Source organism: Myotis nattereri (assembly GCF_964212035.1).
Source record: "Myotis nattereri genome assembly, chromosome: 16".
Taxonomy (NCBI): Eukaryota; Metazoa; Chordata; class Mammalia; order Chiroptera; family Vespertilionidae; genus Myotis; species Myotis nattereri.
Genome location: NC_138091.1, coordinates 20,146,670 through 20,167,481, shown reverse-complemented (window position 1 = coordinate 20,167,481; position 20,812 = coordinate 20,146,670). Strand labels below are relative to the sequence as shown.

At 39.4% G+C, this 20,812-nt stretch overlaps 1 protein-coding gene across 2 annotated transcripts in view; it reads left to right on the top strand.

Moving 5' to 3' along the window:
* The window catches only part of RABEP1 (rabaptin, RAB GTPase binding effector protein 1), a 113,899-nt gene that overhangs the window by 67,625 nt on the left and 25,462 nt on the right, over nucleotides 1-20,812 (top strand). For both annotated transcript variants that reach the window (XM_081109324.1, XM_081109325.1), the window contains 5 exons: nucleotides 610-745; nucleotides 3,947-4,125; nucleotides 10,920-11,051; nucleotides 18,614-19,081; nucleotides 20,093-20,197. In XM_081109324.1, the coding sequence (XP_080965450.1) occupies nucleotides 610-745; nucleotides 3,947-4,125; nucleotides 10,920-11,051; nucleotides 18,614-19,081; nucleotides 20,093-20,197 (1,020 nt within the window). The remainder of the gene's footprint in view (nucleotides 1-609; nucleotides 746-3,946; nucleotides 4,126-10,919; nucleotides 11,052-18,613; nucleotides 19,082-20,092; nucleotides 20,198-20,812) is intronic.

Genomic DNA, 20,812 nt, shown 5'->3' with positions numbered 1-20,812 from the left:
CGGTCTCTAAGGGTGAAACAGGTGATTCTATAATCACTTTCTATGGCAAGATTGCATTTTATTTTGGTTATAACTATTTCAGATTTAGACTAAATTGTTAACTTTTGAACAATATAGTTGATTACTAACAGAAGTAAAGCAGTTTTTTTTAAAAAGTTTTGATTTTAAAAAGTATTCTGCATTTGCCTTCATGTTTGTGTTTGTTATGGTGTAAGACCAGTTATTTTCCCCCTCATGACTTCCTCTTTTTTCCTTCTATGAATATATGTGCCTGTGAAAATGTCTCCTTTTTATAAATTAATGCATTTGTAATTATCTCATTAGAAATCAAAGAAAAGCAAACTTATAAGGGTATGGTACTATTTCTAACTTTAGAAAGTGACTACTGTCTAAAATAAAAACAGCCTGATGCTAGTGAGTATAAGATAAAATGAACATATGTATTTGTTGCTCTGGGAATACAAATTGGAACTACGTTTTTGAAAAGAAAATACAAAACTTATGTGTAATCTCAATTGTGTATTTACTCTCGTGGTTTGATTGTAGGCTATTAGTTATTTTCCCAATTTTCTATATAAGTGTAGTTTAATAGAATGTATCTTCTTTCAGGTTAAAGAACTGAATCATTATCTGGAGGCTGAGAAATCTTGTAGGACTGACCTAGAGATGTACGTAGCTGTTTTAAATACTCAGAAATCCGTTCTACAGGAAGATGCTGAGAAACTGCGAAAAGAATTGCATGAAGGTAAATATATATCCTATGTGTTTTTTTAAAAAAATTTTTAAAAATATATTTTATTGATTTTTTGCAGAGAGGAAGGGAGAGGGATAGAGAGTTAGAAACATCGATAAGAGAGAAACATCCATCAGCTGCCTCCTGCACACCCCCTACTGGGGATGTGCCCGCAACCAAGGTACATGTCCTTGACCGGAATCGAACCTGGGACCCTTCAGTCCACAGGTCGACGCTCTATCCACTGAGCCAAACCTGTTAGGGCATATCCTATGTATTTTTTTTATCTTAGTTTCTAAGAGAACTGTGATATTGATGAACAAAACAATAACAAATCTTAAAATACTATTCCAATATATTAGTGATTTAATTTAAGCTTTTGCGGTTGGTTTGAATATTCCTATGAAAATCTGGAGATTTGAGGTCTACTAAAGATACTTAAATCATTAGTGGCTTCTCTTTCTTACAGGACCCAGTGATAATGTTACAGCGCATGAGCTCTTGGCTGAAAGATAACAGGGCTGGGAACTTCTGCTTAAACTGTTTTTGCCCTTGATCCATTTTGATAGAGATGGATTAGCAAAAGTGATGTATATAAATAATGTATTCTGGTGTTCTTTAGTAACATCCCTATTTATAAGGGACAATTTTGATTTCACTAGTTTGGTAGCAGAGAAGAGATGTAGAAATTGACTATTTTCCCAGGACAGAGGAAGAAGGATCATCTTTTCCTCATTTAACTAGAAATATACTTTTGTCTTTAATTCTTCTGAGTCCTGTACACCTGGGGTCCTTAACTTTTTTGTGTCATTGACTCTTGGAAATTTTGTGAAGCCCTTTCAGAATAATGTTTTTAATCCATAAAATACATAGGATTACAAAAGAAACCAATTATATGTGGTATAGTAATAAATGTGCTATTGCAATAATGCATTAAGTAACAAGGTCTAGCAGCAGATCTAACAACTTATCATTTTGAAGTAGCGATGAGCATAAATGTTATATACATATTAAGATATTTGTGGCTTCTGTTGGTGACCAAGTCATAGGTATTATTATATTCACTGTGGTTGGTTGCCTACATTTCATAATTGAAGAAAATGATAAATTTCAGTTAGAGGTTAGTGAAAGTAAAGATCTAATTTTTTTCCCTCATTCAACTATATGTGCTCTATTGAAATCTTACATTCGTTGCAGGTTATGCTAGTAACACATTTTAATATGCAGGTTTAGGACTATATTGATAGAGTCCTACAGTGAATACTTTTAAGTATATCAAATGCTGTGAAACATATACTCTTCCGTAAATAATTTAGGTTTGCATATGAGTTAGTATTTTTTCCCTAAATAGTGGAAAGCTGAAATTATATAAGTGTACAGAATTACTTCATAAAATGTTATGAAAATAACCCAAAGTTTGAGCAAGTCTTTGGCTTTCAGGAAACATTTTTCAAATGTGCTGCTGCAGTGAAAAAGACATCCAAATTCTAAAAGGATGTTAAAAAAAAAAAAAAGGAATTGCTATTTAAACTATGTGCTCCAACCCTTCCAGAAATAGTATAAGACTGGCAAACTTTCCTAATATATCTGGAAACGTATCTGAGAAGTTTCACTAAGATGAGTATGTGGATAGAGTAAATTTCCATACTGAAATCTACCAAAAAATAGTATTTGAATGAAAAGATGAGAAAGTTTAAGCAGCAGCCTAAATTGGTAGCAACAGCCTAAATTGGTGGAATTAGATATACAGTACAACCAAGTTAGTGCAATTGCATATCAGAGGTGCTAGGATTGGAGGTATGTTAGGAGGCAGCAGTGCCATAAGTAGGCTTCTTTAAAGAAGTTGTTCTTCCTTTAAAATTTTTTTTTAATTTTTATTGATTTCAGCGAGGAAGGGAGAGGGAGAGATAGAAACATCAATGATGAGATCACTGATTGGCTGCCTCCTTCACACACCCTACTGGGGATCGAGCCCACAACCCAGGCATGTGCCCTTGACTGGAATCAACCTGGGACTCTTCAGTCCGCAGGCTGATGCTCCATCCACTGAGCCAAATTAGCTAGGGCCAAAGAAGTTGTTCTTAAGTGGAGTTTTGCAAGAAAAGTAGTTATTTGTCAATGATGAACATAATATTTGAGGTCATTTGCATGTGGTACAACTACAGCAAGATACGGAAGTAAAAGAAGTGTGGTTCAGCAGAAGAGGTGTAGCATGCAAAATGTGAAACAGGACAGGTAGGCGTGGGCCACGCCACAGAGATTTTGGATTTTATCCTGTGGGTAGAAAGTAGTCTCTGAAGGGTTTAAAATCTTTTTTCTTAAATAACAACTTTATCGAGATGTAGTTTGCATGCCATGAAGTTTACTCTTTTAAAGTGTACAGTTCTAATTTCAGAACATTTATTTTGTTCCCCCAAAAATTCTATATCCATTGCCAGACATCCCCTATTCTCTCCTCCCTCCCAGCCCCTGGCAACCACTAACCTACTTTCTGTCTATACATTTGCCTATTCTGGATTTCTATATAAGTAGGATTATACAATGTATGGCCTTTGTACCTGGCTTCGCCGAAGGGTTTTAAACTTGTGAGTGATCATATTAATTTTGCATTTTAGAAAGTTCAATTTAATAGCAGGGTGGAGGATAGAATAGAGAGGGTATAAGACTAATGGCACGAAGAATAACAAAGGGACTGTTGTTGTAGTTGTCTAAATTACGATGGTTGATCTAAGGCAGAAAATGGCTATGTCATATTACACAGGAGGCAGCGTTAGTAGGCTTCTGTTCCATTAGTAGGCTTCTCAGGCAGGAAAAGTCAGAAATATGAGTTGTCTCTTAGGTTTCTTGCTTAGGTTGAACTGATGTGTATCAACAACACAAGCATTTACAAAGATTATTTGACTTAGCCTGAGAGGTCAAAACTAAATGGGCTCAAGAAGGATTCCTGGGTAACAGATTTAAGAGTGGTTACTAAACCTTTGACCTTTAGAGCAACGCTTCTCCAAGTGTATTCCCTAGAACAGTGGTCGCCAACTAGTGGTCCACAAAGGATCACTGGTGGTCCCTGAGGTCCGAAAGGTTGGCAACCGCTGCCCTAGAACACTTGCTTTGTGAGTGGCACTGTGACAAAGATTTTTTTGTCAAAGAAATTTGGGAAATACTGTTCTTGCCTACCATTGAAATTCAGGGTTTTTGATTGGGGGATTCTTACAGTTTGCCATCTTTTGGAGCAAGAGCGACAACAACACAATCAGTTAAAACATACGTGGCAGAAGGCCAATGACCAGTTTCTGGAATCTCAGCGTTTGCTGATGAGGGACATGCAGAGAATGGAGATTGTGCTAACTTCAGAACAGCTCCGACAAGTTGAAGAACTGAAAAAGAAAGATCAGGTGAGTAGCATTTTTATGTGACTTGCTTGCTTTGTTGATAATGCATCCTCACTCATTCACATACATGTTACTTCATTATTTTATGTATATTAGAGACTGACTTAATCCTGAAATAAAGTGATGTATGCCATTTCAAAAAACATAGGTGCATTTGAGGAATTTTGTTTTTCAACTTTAGAAATGGCCTTACCTGGAGGAAAAACATGTTTAGAAATGATCTGCTACACAGACTGCAGTATGCAACTGTGCATATTTCTGAGAAATTATTCCTCTATAGTTCTGTCCAGTTTCCCTAGCGCTTTTGAAGTATGTTAATCCAGGCCAGGTCTTGCATGAAATTGCTCTAAAAGCCTTCTTAGAAGGTGACAGGGTGGGATGGAGAGGCTGAGTGATATGTAAAGGCAGGTGCCTAGAGTGCTGCATAGCCAAGATCCTGTTTGCTTCTTATGATTTAAAAATTATACAAGTCCTCATGTTAAAAATATTTTGTTTTTAAGTGCAAAGTAAAATTACAAATATAAAGTGATGAAGTAAAAACGATGTCTCTTGACTTCTCTCCCACACCTCCCTTCCCAGAAGTAGCCACTTTTAAATCAGGAGTAATCAGCTTGGAAGATAGTCTTCCAGACCCTGTCGTGTATTTATTAGTGTATGTTTAGAACTTTGTTTCCTAGAGCTGATATCACAGTATAAATACTTATTTTATAACTTACTTTTCTTAGAAGCATTATCTCATATATATTTTCACATCAGAGATCTGTCTCTTATTAGCTGGTAGCATAGATATACTGTAATTGATTTAATCCTTCTTATAGTAGGCATCTAAATAGTTTCCTTTTGTGTGTGTCATTTTAAACCGTTGTAGCTAATTGTGTATATGTACAATTATTTCCCTAGGATGGCTGTGTAGAAGCTTTTTAGGTATTAGAAATATCTTATTTTATTCTTTTAATATATTTTTATCGATATCAGAGAGAAAGGGAGATGGAGAGAGAGACTGAAACATCAATGAATGAGAGAGAATCATGGATCAGCTGCCTCCTGCACACCCCCTACTGGGGTTCGAGCCCGAAACCTGGGCATGTGCCCTTGGCCGGAATCGAACCCGGGACCCTTCCACAGGCCAACGCTCTATTCCACCGGCTAGGGCTAGAAATATTTTAAATTACTTTGTATGACTTAGTTTAGATTTTGTTTTTCAGAAGTTTCTTTTTCATTTTCTTTTGTGTTTCTTAATTCTGACTCATTCATCTTGTGTGTAGGCACATTACGTAAATACAAAGGTTTTGATTCTAAAGTTCAGATCTAGTCATGTTCCTTCTGCTGCCCATTAAAACAGTCTTAATTTGTATAACTAGTCATTTAAAGCCTTTATTACAATTTATTGAGCTTTTGCTATATACATGTCAGCATTGTGCTAAGTTTAAATATTAAGCTTTATCTGACATTAGAGGCCCAGTGCACGAAATTCATGGCGGGGGGGGGGGGGGGAGGGGGCGGGGCGCGGGGGGTCCCTCAGCCTGACCTGCACCCTGTCCAGTTTAGGCAGTTGGACATCCCTCTTGCAATCTGGGACCTCTGGCTCCTAACCGCTCACCTGCCTGTCTGTCCTAACCACTCTGCCTGCCTGCCTGATCCCCCTTACTGCCCTCTCCTGCCGGCCTGTTCGCCCCATTAACTTATTTTTTAATCTTATCCCCTTCACACACAATTGTATTTGACTTCCTTATTGGCTTCTCCCTGTCACACAATTTTTCTCTCTCTTTATTTAACGCTTTTTCCTACTGACTCATCATTTATAAACTTTTCTTTCCTCCTTATTTCCTACTTCTGTTCCATCATCCTTCTTCCCATCTTTCTCCTACCCTCCCTCCCTCCCCACATTCCTTTTTTCCTTTATCTTTACTCCTCCCTCCCTCCCCTTTTCCTTCCTTCCCACCTTAATTTTTTTCTTCACTTCCTCCCTCGGACCTGCTTTGCTCCCTCCCCCATTTCTTCCTTCTTCCCAGTCTTCTTTTAAGCTCTACCTGCTCCCCTTTAAAACTTTTCTTCCCTTCCTCTTTCTCTCATCCACATTCTTCTCTGCTTACTTCCATTGTTTTAATATCTATCTACCTAATTGTTCAGTAGCATTTATCTTTCTTTTCTGACTCCCACTTTTAAAATCTGTACCCAGTACACAACTATACTTGATTTTCATTATAGCTCCTACAGTTCACTCACACATCCTCTTTCCCTCTGCTCCTTACTGACTCCTTTATAAAGTTCTTCCCTCCCTCCTTCCCTTCTTAAAGCTTCCATTGAGGGGGGAGGGCGTTAATCCCCCGCCCAGGGCTCCACTGTCCTGCTCCCATTCCCTGCCCAGGATGCCCGGCCCAGCGAGGGTGGCCAGGACCTACGCGGCCCGGGTGCTGCTGCCGTGAAGCAGGAGCGTCTCCGCCCAGAAGGCCTGTGACCATCCTCTACTCCATCCTGGACCCATGGGCACCTCCCAGCCAACAGCCGCATCTGGGCGGGGCTCTGGCCTCTGTGCTGCCTGCACCCTGCCCCTCGCTGGGTGCACCTGGTCTGCCCCCCTACCCCCCACGTGGTCGCCACCCCCTTCCACGTGCAGTTTCTTTCCCCTCCTATTGTGTCCTATCCTACCCCTGGCCTTGAAGCTGCCTGAGCAGAGGGGGGGGACGCAGCCTGCTGATTTGGTCGTGACGTGATGCTCTAACGGACAAATTCGCATATTCCTCTATTATTAAATTAGATTATTAGATTAGATAGTTCTTAAAACAATAATACTGTCCAATTGAAGTAGAGAGTAATGACCAGTCTCTGATTTCAGAGTGTAGGCACTTAGTCACCACCCTCTTCCATATACCTCACTTCTCATGTGCCTGCTCTTTTCAGTCACATCAGACTATTCAAAATTCCCTCAGATGGCTGCCTGTGCCCTGTATTTTTGTACCTGCTTCCTTTTTCCCTGGAAGCCTTGCTTGTCTCCTCTCACAGAAATAGCAAACTCATATTACTGATCCTTCAAGATCCACCTGAATTTCTAGCTCCCTCAAATGAAATCAGTCATTAAAAAAACCCATACTTGTATAGTATTGCAATTGTTTGTGAGTTTGTCCCTTCCCTCTAGGCATCAAAGGTATCTTACTTGTTTTTGAGTGAATGACTACATCTATTTCAATCATTCCTTTTGTATTTCACATAAATTGGTGTATCTTTTTTTTTTTAAGATTTTTTAATTGATTTTTAGAGAGTGAGGTAAAGAGTGGAGAGAGAGAGAAACATCAATGCGAGAGCCAAACGATTGCCTGACTCCTACACACCACTCACTGGGGATGGAGCCTGAAACCTGGGCATGTGCCCTGACTGGGAATCCATCCAGCAACCTTTTGGTTCATGGGATGACACCCAACCAGCTAATCCACACTGATCAGGGCTGTACATCTTTCTAATGGATAAGTAATATCCTTATTAGTCTTCTACAGTGATCTGAAGGACTGTGCTGTGCAAAGTTTCTTTCTTGGATCATTTGAAGAAGAGGAGGGGCTTGCTTTCTTTTCTTTTTCTTTTACTTGTTTCTTGAGAGTGGAAGAGACGGGGTGAGACGGAGAGATAGAAACATCGATGTGAGAAAGAAACATCAATTGGTTGCCTCCCACACATGCCCCAACCAGGGCCAAGGATTGAGTCTACAATGAGGTATAAGCCCTTGACCAGAATCAAACTTGGGATCCTTCAGTTCAAGGGTCGACACACCATTCCACTGAGCCAAATCGGCCAGGGCGGGTTTGCTTTCTTTTGTTTTGCCTTGCACATTGTATACTTTCTTGGAAGCTATTTCCTGATTTCTTCTTTTTATTAGGGTTCATAGTTTGTGCCTATAGTATTAAAATATTTTGTTTTGCCCAGCATAGCTTAGTGGTTGAGCATTGACCTATGAACCAGGAGGTCATGGTTCAATTCTCCGGTCAGGGCATATGCCTGGGTTGCGGGCTCGATCCCCAGTGTGGGGAGTGCGGGAGGCAGTTAATCAGTGATTTTCTCTCATCATCGATGTTTTTTATCTCTCTTCCCTTTCCCTTCCTCTCTGAAATCAATAAACATATATTTAGTCATATCAATTGATGCAGAAAAAGCATTTGACAAAATCCAACACCCTTTCTTGATAAAAACTCTCAGCAAGATAGGAATAGAAGGATCATACCTCAACATAATAAAAGCCATATATGACAAACCCACAGCCAACATCATAATCAATGGGCAAAAACTAAAACCATTCCCCCTAAGAACAGGAACAAGACAGGGATGCTCCCTCTCACCACTCCTGTTCAACATAGTACTGGAAGTACTAGCCGTTGCGATCAGACAAGAAAAAGAAATAAAAGGCATCAAAATGGGAAAAGAAGAAGTAAAACTGTCCTTATTTGCAGATGACATGATACTGTACCTAGAGAACCCTAAAGACTCCATCAAAAAATTACTAGACTTAATAAATGAATTCAGCAATGTAGCAGGATACAAAATTAATACCAAGAAATCTATGGCATTTCTTTACACCAATAGTGAACTTACAGAAAGTGAGACTAAAAAAGCAATCCCATTTACCATCGCACCAAAAAAATTTAGATACCTAGGAATAAACTTAACTAAGGAGGTAAAAGACTTATATGCAAAAAAATATAGGATACTGAAAAAAGAGATAGAGGAAGACATAAACAGATGGAAGAACATACTGTGTTCATGGATTGGTAGAATCAACATCATCAGAATGTCTGTACTACCCAAAGCAATCTATAGATTCAATGCAATCCCCATTAAATTACCAACGGCATATTTCACAGATCTAGAAAGAACTGTCCAAAAATTCATCTGGAATAAAAATAGACCTCGAATAGCTGCAGCAGTCCTGAGAAAGAAGAACAAAGTAGGTGGGATCTCAATACCAGATATCAAGCTGTATTACAAAGCCACTGTTCTTAAAACAGTTTGGTACTGGCACAAGAACAGACATATAGATCAATGGAATAGAATAGAGAACCCAGAAATCGACCCAAACCCTATGCCCAATTAATATTGGACAAAGGAGGCAAGAGCATACAATGGAGTCAAGACAGTCTCTTCAATAGTGTTGGGAAAATTGGACAGATACATGCAAAAAGATGAAACTAGACCACCAACTCACACCATACACAAAAATAAACTCAAAATGGATAAAAGACTTAAACGTAAGACGGGAAACCATAAAAATACTAGAGGAATCCACAGGCAGCAAAATCGCAAACGTATGTTGAAGGAATTTCTTCTCTGATACCTCTCCCAGGGCAATGGAAACTAAAGAGAAAATAAACAAATGGGACTACATCAAAATAAAAAGCTTTTGCACAGCAAAGGAAACCATCAACTAAACAACAAGAAGGCCCACTGCATGGGAGAACATATTTGCCAATGATATCACTAATAAGGGTTTCATCTCCAGCATTTACAGGGAACTCATGAAACTTAACAATAGGAAGATAAACAATCTAATCAAAAAATGGGCAACGGACCTAGATAGACACTTTTTGAAAGAGGACATACAGAAGGCCGATAGACATGAAAACATGCTCAAAATCACTAATTATAAGAGAGATGCAAGTCAAAACGACAATGCGGTATCATCTCACACCTGTCAGAATGGCTCTCATCAACAAATCAACAAACAACAAGTGTTGGAGAGGATGTGGAGAAAAAGGAACCCTTCTGCACTGCTGGTGGGAATGCAGACTGGTGCAGCCACTGTGGAGAACAGTATGGAGCTTCCTCAAAAAACTAAAAATGGAACTCCCATTTGACCCTGTGATCCCACTTCTAGGAATATATCCCAAGAAGCCAGAAACACCAATCAGAAAGGATATATGCACCCCTATGTTCATAGCAGCACAATTCACCATAGCTAAGATTTGGAAACAGCCTAAGTGCCCATCATCAGATGAGTGGATTAGAAAACTGTGGTACATCTACACAATGGAATACTACTGCAGTAAAAAAGAAGGAACTCTTGCCTTTTGCAACAGCATGGATGCAACTGGAGAGCATTATGCTAAGTGAAATAAGCCAGTCAGAGAAAGATAAATACCACATGGCTCACTCATTTGTGGAATATAGAGAATAACATAGACTGATGAACAGGGACAGATCCAAAGACAGAGAAACAGCGATCAGGCTATCAATCCCCAGAGGGAAAGTAGGGGAGGGTGGGGGTAAGGGGAAGAGATCAACCAAGAACTTGTATGCATGCATATAAGCCAAACCAATGGACATGGACAACAGGGGGATGAGAGCATGAGTGGGGGAGGGGGGGGAGGATGGAAGTTAATGGGGGGGGGGGATGAGGACACATTTGTAATACCTTAACTAATAAAGAAGTTAAAGATAAAAAAAAAAAAAAAAAAAGACTGTCAGCATGTGGGAACCAGGAACTATCTCATTCTGTAACATTTCCAAAAAGCCAAAGTGGTACTTTGTACAAACATTACAGAGTAAAATATACTTCATCACTGAATTTCAGTTTATATTTGATAAACTGAAATTAATTTTCATAGACATTAAAAAAATAAACAAACATATATTTAAAATAAATAAAATATTTTGTTTTAACCAGATGTCCTTAGATGTGATTACAAAACAAATAAACTTAAGTGTCCAGTTTTCTCTCACTATAAAGTTCTTGTTCATTTTTGTTTTGAGTGGTTAAAGAACTACAGGTATCATTAAGTATAGATTACTAGGTAATATTTTTTTCTAACTTTTAGGAGGAAGATGAACAACAAAGACTTAATAAGAGAAAGGACCACAAAAAAACAGATGTTGAGGAAGAAGTGAAACTACCAGTAGTGTGTGCTTTAACTCATGAAGAATCTTCAGCCCAGTTATCAAATGAAGAGGTATAGTGAATCTGTAATTAAAATCATTGTATACATGATGTTACCATTTTAGCTTCTCAAACATTAATCAGTTACATTGTTCATTTGGGAAGTGTATAACTACTAGCTGAAAATTAGATAAAATGAAATTTACTTTCAGTCATTCTTATGTTGATATAAGTAGTACTATTTGAAACGTGTTGCAATTTCTCTCCTAGTCTCTGAAATAATTTGGATGTTCTTTTATCCAGTGGTTCCAAAATTAAAACATTAGAATAAATCTTTAATATTTGCAAAATCTTTTTTATATGAATAATTAATGTTGTTAATACATTGAGCTTTTTGTTTAAAAGAGATTACTTGAAATGTTGAAACACTTAACTCCCTATAGCATATATGAAGTACAGACAGTCCCCAGGTTAGGTCAGACTCGACGTACATCATTTTGTGGTTAAGTCGCCATCTCCCATTTATTTATAAAAAAAACCAAGTTCTGTCATTTCCACGTATGTATATATGTGCTTTATGTTTTTTATTTATTTACCACAAGTAAAGGTTAGGAATTGTTATCTTTCTTTTTAATTTTTTTTTACTGTTTCACTTCATTACTGCTGTGTATGTGCTCCATGTGATTGACGTAGGTGCTAATGTAGGTAGGTTCCGACTTACTGCGAAAATCGTGTTACGTTAGGCTATAGGAACAGATCTCTGACTTAACCCGAGGACCTACTGTATTAGGTCTTAAAGCCCTGAGAATAATAGTAGGTGAGGTTTGGCAGATTGTGGTGGGTAGGGTATAGCATTTCAGGTATTGGGAATGGATGGGGTAGAGGGACCTGGAGGTGGAAAGTGTAAGGTGGTGTTCTTATGGCCTCATTACCTTTCATCCACAATGTGGACGGGCCTCCTCATTAGGTTTCCTGTCTTCAGCCTGTCCCACTCCATTGCACCCTCAGCGTTACTGGCAGATTTATTTTTCTTAAGTGCAGCTGTAGTCAGGCCACTCCCCTACTCAAAACTACCACTGCCTCCCATTGCCTACATAATTAAGTACAAATTCCTCACTCAGATAGTCGAGGCCATTCATAATGTGCACTCTGTTTTAGCCACATTGATTGTCTTGTGCTACACTCCCCACCTTGCATGTTGGTTTCTTCACCTGGAATGCTTATCTCCCTCTGCTTTTCTGATATTGAAATCCTTCTATTTATTCTTCAAGACTCATGCTGGTATCCCCTCTTCAATGATAGAAATGCTTCTCTTACTGCCTTTAGGATAAAAACTAAAAAAGGTCCCTAGCTTGGCATACAGTTATTTAAAATGTTGAAACACTTAACTCCCTATAGCATATATGAAGTATTAACCAGTATTAGACAGTTGAAAGACCCTTCTACCCTTACTGTGCTGGCCACTTTATCCCAGCCAGACATTTCTACTTACTGTCAGTGCTCACATGCCTTGTTTATACTGTCCCTGCTGCTTAGAATTTCATGCTCACTTCCCTACCGCTGCCTTCTTTCCCGGCCTGATACAGCAATTTCAGTTATATTGGATTAAGGTCTTACCCACTTTCAGAGGTGTTTTTGTTTATTTTGCAGATGTACTCTGAGCCATGTGTATCTTCCATGTGTGGCTTGTATTTCCATGTTTATGGATTGTTTGACATTTTAAGAAAAGTTTATAAAAATCCTATCAGACATTGAAAAGTATGATGTAATTGTTTTTCTGCATTCTTTGTTTTGAATCATACACTGAGGACCACTAGGCCTGATTCTGCGGTATTTTTTTTTTTAATAGATTCCCAGGGGACTGTCTCAACTTTCGGGTACTGCCAAATATTATGTGGTTTCTGTGTCATGCAGTCCTGTGTCCAGGAATGTTTGAAAAAGTTTCAAACATTTCCAAAAATATTTTAGCAGGAATATAGGAAAGGGAGATTTTTTTGTTTTTTTGCTATGAAGCCTTTTTTAATTTTTAATTTTGTCTTAACAGATCTATGATATATTGTGTATAGCATTATTTCAAGACATTTGAAATAATCTTTTAGACTTTCAGATCTGATATTTTGAATATTTGTTTCAAGTTGAGAATTAGGACAATTTACTTTAGCCTGTTGGTTTAAAGTTAATATGGAATGCTTTGGAAACTTAGTCATATTTATTGGTAATAAAAACATTTAAATTTGTAGGACATCATATCTTTAACCTTATGCTTAGAATATGCTTTTCTCACTACAATGTATATATGTTCATTATAGAAAACTTGGAAAATACAAGAAGGTATACAAAATAAAAATAACCGGTAGGCAATTCTACTGCCCAGAGATAGCCACCAATAATATTTTGCTATGTACCTCTCCTTTCCCACTTTTTCTGTTTTCATTCCCAAAGTTAATGTATATGTGTTTCTATTTGTACTTTTTAAAAAAAATTAAATCTTTATTCAGATTATTACATTTGTTCCTCTTTTTGTCCCCCATAACTCCCCTCCACCCAGTTCCCACCCCACCCTCACTCCCCACCCACTGTCCTCATCCATAGGTACACAATTTTTGTCCAGTCTCTTCCCACATCCCCCACACCCCTTTCCCCCCCAAGAATAGTCAGTCCATTCCCTTTCTTGCCCCTGATTCTATTATAATCACCAGTTCATTCTGTTCATCAGATGCTTTATTCACTTGATTTTTAGATTCACTTGTTGATAGATGTGTATTTGTTGTTCATAATTTGTATCTTTACCTTTTTCTTCTTCCTCTTCTTAAAGGATACCTTTCAGCATTTCATATAATATTGGTTTGGTGGTGATAAACTCCTTTAGCTTTTTCTTATATGTGAAGCTCTTTATCTGACCTTCAATTCTGAATGATAGCTTTGCTGGGTAAAGTAATCTTGGTTTTAGGTTCTTGCTCTTCATCACTTTGAATATTTCTTGCCACTCCCTTCTGGCCTGCAAAGTTTGTTGAGAAATCAGCTGACAGTCGTATGGTTACTCCCTTGTAGGTAACTGACTTTCTTTCTCGCTGCTTTTAAGATTCTCTCTTTGTCTTTTCTTCAAATAGGTTTTCAATATCTTGCTCTCTCTCTCTTCTTCTGGCACCCCTATAATTCGGATGTTGGTATGCTTGAAGCTGTCCCAGAGGCTCCTTACACTATCTTCGTATTTTTGGATTCTTTTTTCATTTTGCTTTTCCAGTTGGGTGTTTTTTGCTTCTTCATATTTCAAATCTTTGACTTGATTCTTGCGATCCTCTAGTCTGCTGTTGGGAGTCTGTATAATATCCTCCATTTCAGTCAGTGTATGCTTAATTTCCAGTTGGTCCTTTATCATAACCTCAAGGGTCTGACTAGATTTCTTGAGGATCTCAGTACATTTATCGGTGGTCTCACCAGTCTTTTTGAGGGTCTTACTAAATTTATTGGCGGCTTCTAGAAAGTTCTTGAAAAACCTTAAAAGTGTGGTTTTGAACTGTATATCCAGTAGTTTGCTTTCTTCCATTTCTGTCATTTGTGTCCTGTTTCTTTGTCTCTGCATTTTTTTATGCTTCCCTGTGTTGATAAAGTGGTTTTCTGTGCTAAGTGTCCTCTAGGGCCCAGTGGTTCAGCCTCCCCAATTACCTGAGGAGGACACTCTTGGTGCACCCCCTTGTGGGCTTTGTGCACAGTCTTGTTGTAGTTAAGCCTTGATTGTTGTAGGTAACACTGGGAGGGATTGACCTCCAGGACAGTTGGCTGTGAGAATCAGCTGTGTCTGCAGTGGGAGAACTTCTGTGCTGGAGACACCCCTCCAGGGCAAGACTTGCTTCAGTGGGCCTTTGGTGCTCACTGAGTCTGCCCCCTGAGTGTGTCCTTTATGGATCCGAGGAGCTGCAAACTGGATGGTCCCACTCTGACAACTGGGCGCACTGGCTCCTGGATCTCTAGGGAGGTGCTGATCTAGCCTCTGCCTGAGGCTATCCAGCAAAAGCTTCCGTGCAGGGCATGGGCGGGGCGGGTCCCACGGGATCAACAGGGCGGGGCTAGCAGTTATGGCTGCCCTCAGAGGCCCTGCTTCTCAGTGTCCCAGTAGTCGCTGCAAGCACCTCCGAGAGAAAGGTGCCCTCGAGTTCCGACCGGTGCCAGGCAGTCCCGCTTCTCCCATATGAGTCTGTGTCCCCAGAGACTCACCCGGAACTGGAGCTCAGAGCCTGAGACTCCCTCCCGATTGAAAAAGACAACTGCGCCCTCAGCCGCCAGCCCTCTCCACGTGCGGTTCTGTACCTTTGTATTTTACTTCCGCACCGCACCTCCTCTGAGTCTTGGTATGCTTTTCTCTTTCCTTCTAGTTGTAGAATTTCCACTCAGCCAGCCTTCCTGTCGTTCTGGATGATGTCTGTTCTGTCTTTTAGTTGTATTTTTGAAGTGGTTGTGCGAGGCAGCAAACTCCGTTGTTTACTTATGCAGCCATCTTGGTTTCTCCTCTATTTGTACTTTTTAAACATAATCCAATTATAACTACATAATGTTTTATATATCATTCCCTTCCCCCACACTTAAATCTGTCTTTAAAGGTTTTGACACATCAGTAAATGTTGTTTCTAAAAAAGATAATGTAATGGCTGACATATTTCAGCATGTAAATGTACCATAATTCCTTACTCTCCTACTGATTGATTTATGCCCAGGTTTTAATTTGTAAAAGTCACTGAGTGACAACATGGAGAGGTCAATGCTAGGGAAAGAAAAGTTTAATGGTATTCACATTCCTCTTAGAAATGAGAGTCGTGCCCCAGCATATGTTGTATATCAGGCAAGCCATCTAGGGAAGCAGCGGAGCTGGTCATGAGGCAGAACAGGAGTAAGGGCAAAGCATGCTCTAAAGCCATTGTCGGTTTTTTGGGGGAAAAAGGGAGGAAGACCAGGGTAAACCACATAAAATTGGCTAGTTTGAATAATTCTAGTGGGTTTTGGGGTAGGGGAAATATTGGCTTGGTGTGTAAGAGTCAGATAAAGGAATTGGTTGGAGATATTGACTCAGGATTGGTTGATTTGTATATGAAAGGCATGTTTGCAGGCAAGATGTTTATTCTAGGAATCAGTTAGCTTGGGAAAGGCAGTCTCTCCTTGGCCAGCAAGGCCCCAAAATGTCAAAAACATTGTAAAATATAGAAAATAAAAATACACTATTTGCACACTGATACATATATAGTCAAGTTTGTCCATTTTTTACTAGTATCAACTTTTTCATTATTATAAGTAATGCCATAATGCTATTATTTACAGGGTATCCCAAAAATGTATACACACTTGGAATAATTATTAATTCTAGTGGGTTAAATCTGAAAAGAAACATCAGTTGAGCTATTAGAAAAAAAGTGTGTATACATTTTTTTGGGACACCCTATATAATTCTTTTTTGTACAAAAATCATATGGACTTACCTGATTACTTCTTTAGTATAAGTTTTTGGGAAAAGAACTGCTGAGTTTGAGGATATAAACATTTGCAGGGTATTAGGACATATTGTTGAATCATCTTTTGGAAATACCACAACAGTTTACAATTCTCCTGGAAGTGTTCCTTTTGCTGTCTGCTGTTTTTCTGCCCCTGTCCCCTTCCCTCTTTGTCACAGCAGCATTGTATGTGATAGCATTAGATGTTAGGCTCCTTCATAGTTCACAGAATGGGTTCCCAGTTCTTATTAGGATACTTCTTTGGGACCTTTGCCATAGCTATTTAATATGTGCTAGATTTGTGTTCCTTAGTTATCTGAATTTCAGAGATGAAAGAAATCAAGAACTTAACATAAAAGTTGTCAACTATTTTACCAAGTAAGGACATTTTTTAGACATGAAAAAAATTTTATTCCATAATCTTTTTTTAGTTCATAAAAGGAAGAACGTTTAACAACAAAAAGTAGGAAGGCTATTATCCTATATAATAAAAGCCTAATATGCAAATCGACCAAACGGAATGACCAAGCGAACAACCAGTCACTATGATGTGCACTAACCACCAGGGGGCAGACGCTCAATGCATGAGCTGCTCCCAGCCTGCAGGCCCCAGGCTAGCCAAGGCGGGTACCAGCAAAGGCCTACCTCAGTCGCTCTGCCAGTCAGCCCACAGATCAGCCCTGATTGCTAGCCAGGCCTAGGGACCCTACCGGTGCACAAATTTTGTGCACCGGGCCTCTAGTCTTAAAGGCTAGTAGTTTAATTTTAGTGCATTTAGTTTCAAGAGAAACTTGCTGTATTTTCTTGTTTTCTAATCCTCACTAGCTGTGTGACTGCATCACGAAATGGCACTGGTGCCCTTTTTTACTTTGAGAATGTGCTGTACCACATTTTAAAAAATTGAGATGAAATTCATGTAACATAGAGTTAACCATTTAAAGTGCAGCAGAATTTAATATGCTTACAATGTTATTCAGTCATCACCTCTGTCTAGTTTCAAAACATTTTCATCACCCCCAAAAGAAGATCCTATATCCATTAAGGAGTCACTCCCCATTCTCTTTTCCTCTCAGCCTCTGGCAACCACTTGTTTGTTTTTGGTCTTTGTGGACTTATCTATTCTGGACATTTAATATATTTGGGATCAAACGATATATATAACTTTTGCATCTGGCTTCTTTCACTTAGTGTGCCACATTTAACATGTTAATTACATCATGCTTGAAACTTGATTTCTGGCATACCACATTACCCTCATTTCACTTCTGCCATTCTACTACTTCCTCTCTCCATCCCCAAAATGTGTTTTTCAGGGTTCTGCCCTTGACCTTCTCATCCTACAGATTATGTTAGGTGTTCTGATTTGGTGCTGTGATTTGAGTTATCATTATATGATGGTTCTCCCAAGTCTCTGTCTAAAGACTTAAATGTCCCTCTATTGGATGGACATCTCCACTTGGATATACAACAGGCATCTCACACTCAACATACTCAGCACTGAATTTCAGCAAACCTCTGATTGCTTATGTGTGGACTAAATTCCTCTCCTTGAGCTACCAAGCCATTCAATACATAGTAGTAGCCTATCATTTTATTAAATACAATGTTCTGATAGCCTGCTTACTTAATTTAGTTTTTCATGAAGCCATAAGCATCTTGAGGGCAGAGATTGCTCATAGTTGTATCCTGAGTTCATAGGATGCAAGTTGTATCTTGTTCACAGATGTATCCCAAGTGCCGGGTTTAGTGCCCAGCAAGCAAATAGAGGATACTCAATAAATGTTTGTTTGCCCTGACCGGTTTGGCTCAGTGGATAGAGCATTGGCCTGTGGACTTGAGAGTCCCGGGTTTGATTCCAGTCAAGGGCATGTACCTTGGTTGCGGGCACATCCCCAGTGGGAAGTGTGTAGGAGGAAGCTGATCAATGTTTCTCTCTCATTGATGTTTCTAACTCCCTACCCCTCTCCTTTCCTCTCTGTAAAAAAATCAATAAAATAAATAAATAAATAAATGTTTGTTCAATAAATACGTTAAGGTAACACACTAATGATTATCATGTGTAACTTGTGGCAAAATACTTCTGGCATATGGTAGTTTTTCTTTTTGAAAATACAGAGAATTTCCTAATGCAACAATATGTATTTTCACATTTCAGGAGCATTTAGATAGTACCCATGGTTCAGTCCATTCCTTAGATGCAGATTTACTGTTGCCATCTGGAGATCCATTCAGTAAATTGGACAATGACATGTTTAAAGATGGACTCAGGAGAGCACAGTCTACAGACAGCTTGGGAACCTCAGGCTCACTGCAATCCAAAGCTTTAGGTTATAACTACAAAGCGAAATCTGCTGGAAACCTGGACGAATCAGATTTTGGACCACTAGTAGGAGCAGATTCCGTGTCTGAGAACTTTGATACTGCCTCCCTTGGGTCACTGCAAATGCCAAGTGGGTTTACATTAACCAAAGATCAGGAAAGAGCAATCAAGGCAATGACACCCGAACAAGAAGAGACTGCATCTCTCCTCTCCAGTGTCACCCAGGGTATGGAAAGTGCTTATATGTCCCCCAGTGGTTATCGCTTAGTCAGTGAGACAGAATGGAATCTCCTGCAAAAAGAGGTAAGTTATCTTTCTCTTTTCCTCCTGATCACTTTGAGCAGTACTAGGTATCCAGAATTTATTGTTCATTCAGAAGATAGTCTCTGGAGTCAGTACATGTACATGCTGTTGGCAAGTGGATATTCACCTTATTGTCTGACCCTTGTCATAGTCTGCTTTGGCTCTCCCAGGTGACTGATGATGAAGGAACTGACTAGCTAATTGAAGGCAATATGAAGGCAGCCTTTAATGAGGTTAATTTTCCTTCTAATAGTATTTGTAAATTCAGAAGTAAGATAGAAGATAAAACCTGTAATATATACTTGCATAGTGCTTTACAGATTACAAAGCCCTTTCACATACCTCATCTCTTTGAGCTTCTTAATAATAATGAGACAGTCAGGACATGATTGTCCCCAATTTTCAGGAGAAGAAAGCTCAAAAGGTCAAGTGAGTTGTTTAAGTTTCCCCTTTGACTTGGCAGCAAAACCTGGGTTAGAATACAAGTTTTCTGACTTCCAGTGCTTTCCTTTACCCAGGGTTACTTTTCTTTAAAGAAGCTGTCAGTCAGTAAGTACAACAGCTTATTAAGCTGCAGAGAAACGTTTCTTCTCTAACATGTGAGAAGGTGCTGCTTAATAGTTTCATACCTACTTGGTAATTGGAGCAGGTGAAATGGGTAATGGCACTGGTTCCTCCTCCCATCCCCTTCCTTGGCTGGGTTTCAGTTGTGAGTTCATGGTGTAGTACCTTCTGCTTGCTTTGTGTTTTCCTCAGATGTGGTGTTTTGTGGCACTTAGTCTCTTGGTGGTAAAGTTATGTCCCTTGTTTTGCTAATGTACTTGTATCAGAGGTTATGACTTTTTAGAATCCAATCCTATGTTGTAACTTCTTGCCTTAAGTACCTGAAGAAATTGTTTACTCCATGTTCTACTTTGAGTAACATAGGTAAGACTGTGCATGTGTTGCTCACATTTGTGATGTAGAATTATTTTGTTCTGCCTGATAAGAGGTAATTTTGGTGCCCTTCAGGTACATAATGCTGGAAATAAACTTGGTAGACGTTGTGATATGTGTTCCAATTATGAAAAACAGTTACAAGGAATTCAGATTCAGGAAGCTGAAACAAGAGACCAGGTGAGTTTCTTTTGGGTATGCCAAATTGGTGAGCTGTTGTCCTTTTCATTGGAAGTGCAGAATTTATTTGTTTTCCCCTCCCATTTGCTTTATGAAGTATATCCATCTTGTTAAATATGAAATAATCTGGTACATGCAGTGTCAGTTACATCTCCAGTGAGAGCACACTAGAACCTCTGCGTCTGTGTGTCTTTGCTTCATCAGCTTGCCCAACATCTCACAGGTCAGCTCAGCTCTTTCAGAAACACTGGTACATCCTACCTACAAACTTGCCCCTTTTGCTCAAGTGATACTCTCATCCTATATAATAAAGAGGTGATATGCAAATAGACCATCACTCCAACACACAAGATGGCCACCCCCATGTGGTCAAAGATGACCACCCCCATGTGGACACAAGATGGTGGGCAGGGGAGGGCAGTTGTGGGCGATCAGGCCAGCAGGGGAGGACAGTTGGAGGGGACCCAGGCCCGCAGGGGAGGGCAGTTAGAGGTGACCAGGCCGGCAGGGGAGTGCAGTTAGGGGAAATTGGGCTGGCAGGGGAGGGTAGTTAGGGGCGACCAGGCTGGCAAGGAGGGCAGTTAGGGGTGACCAGGCCAGCAGGGGAGGGCAGTT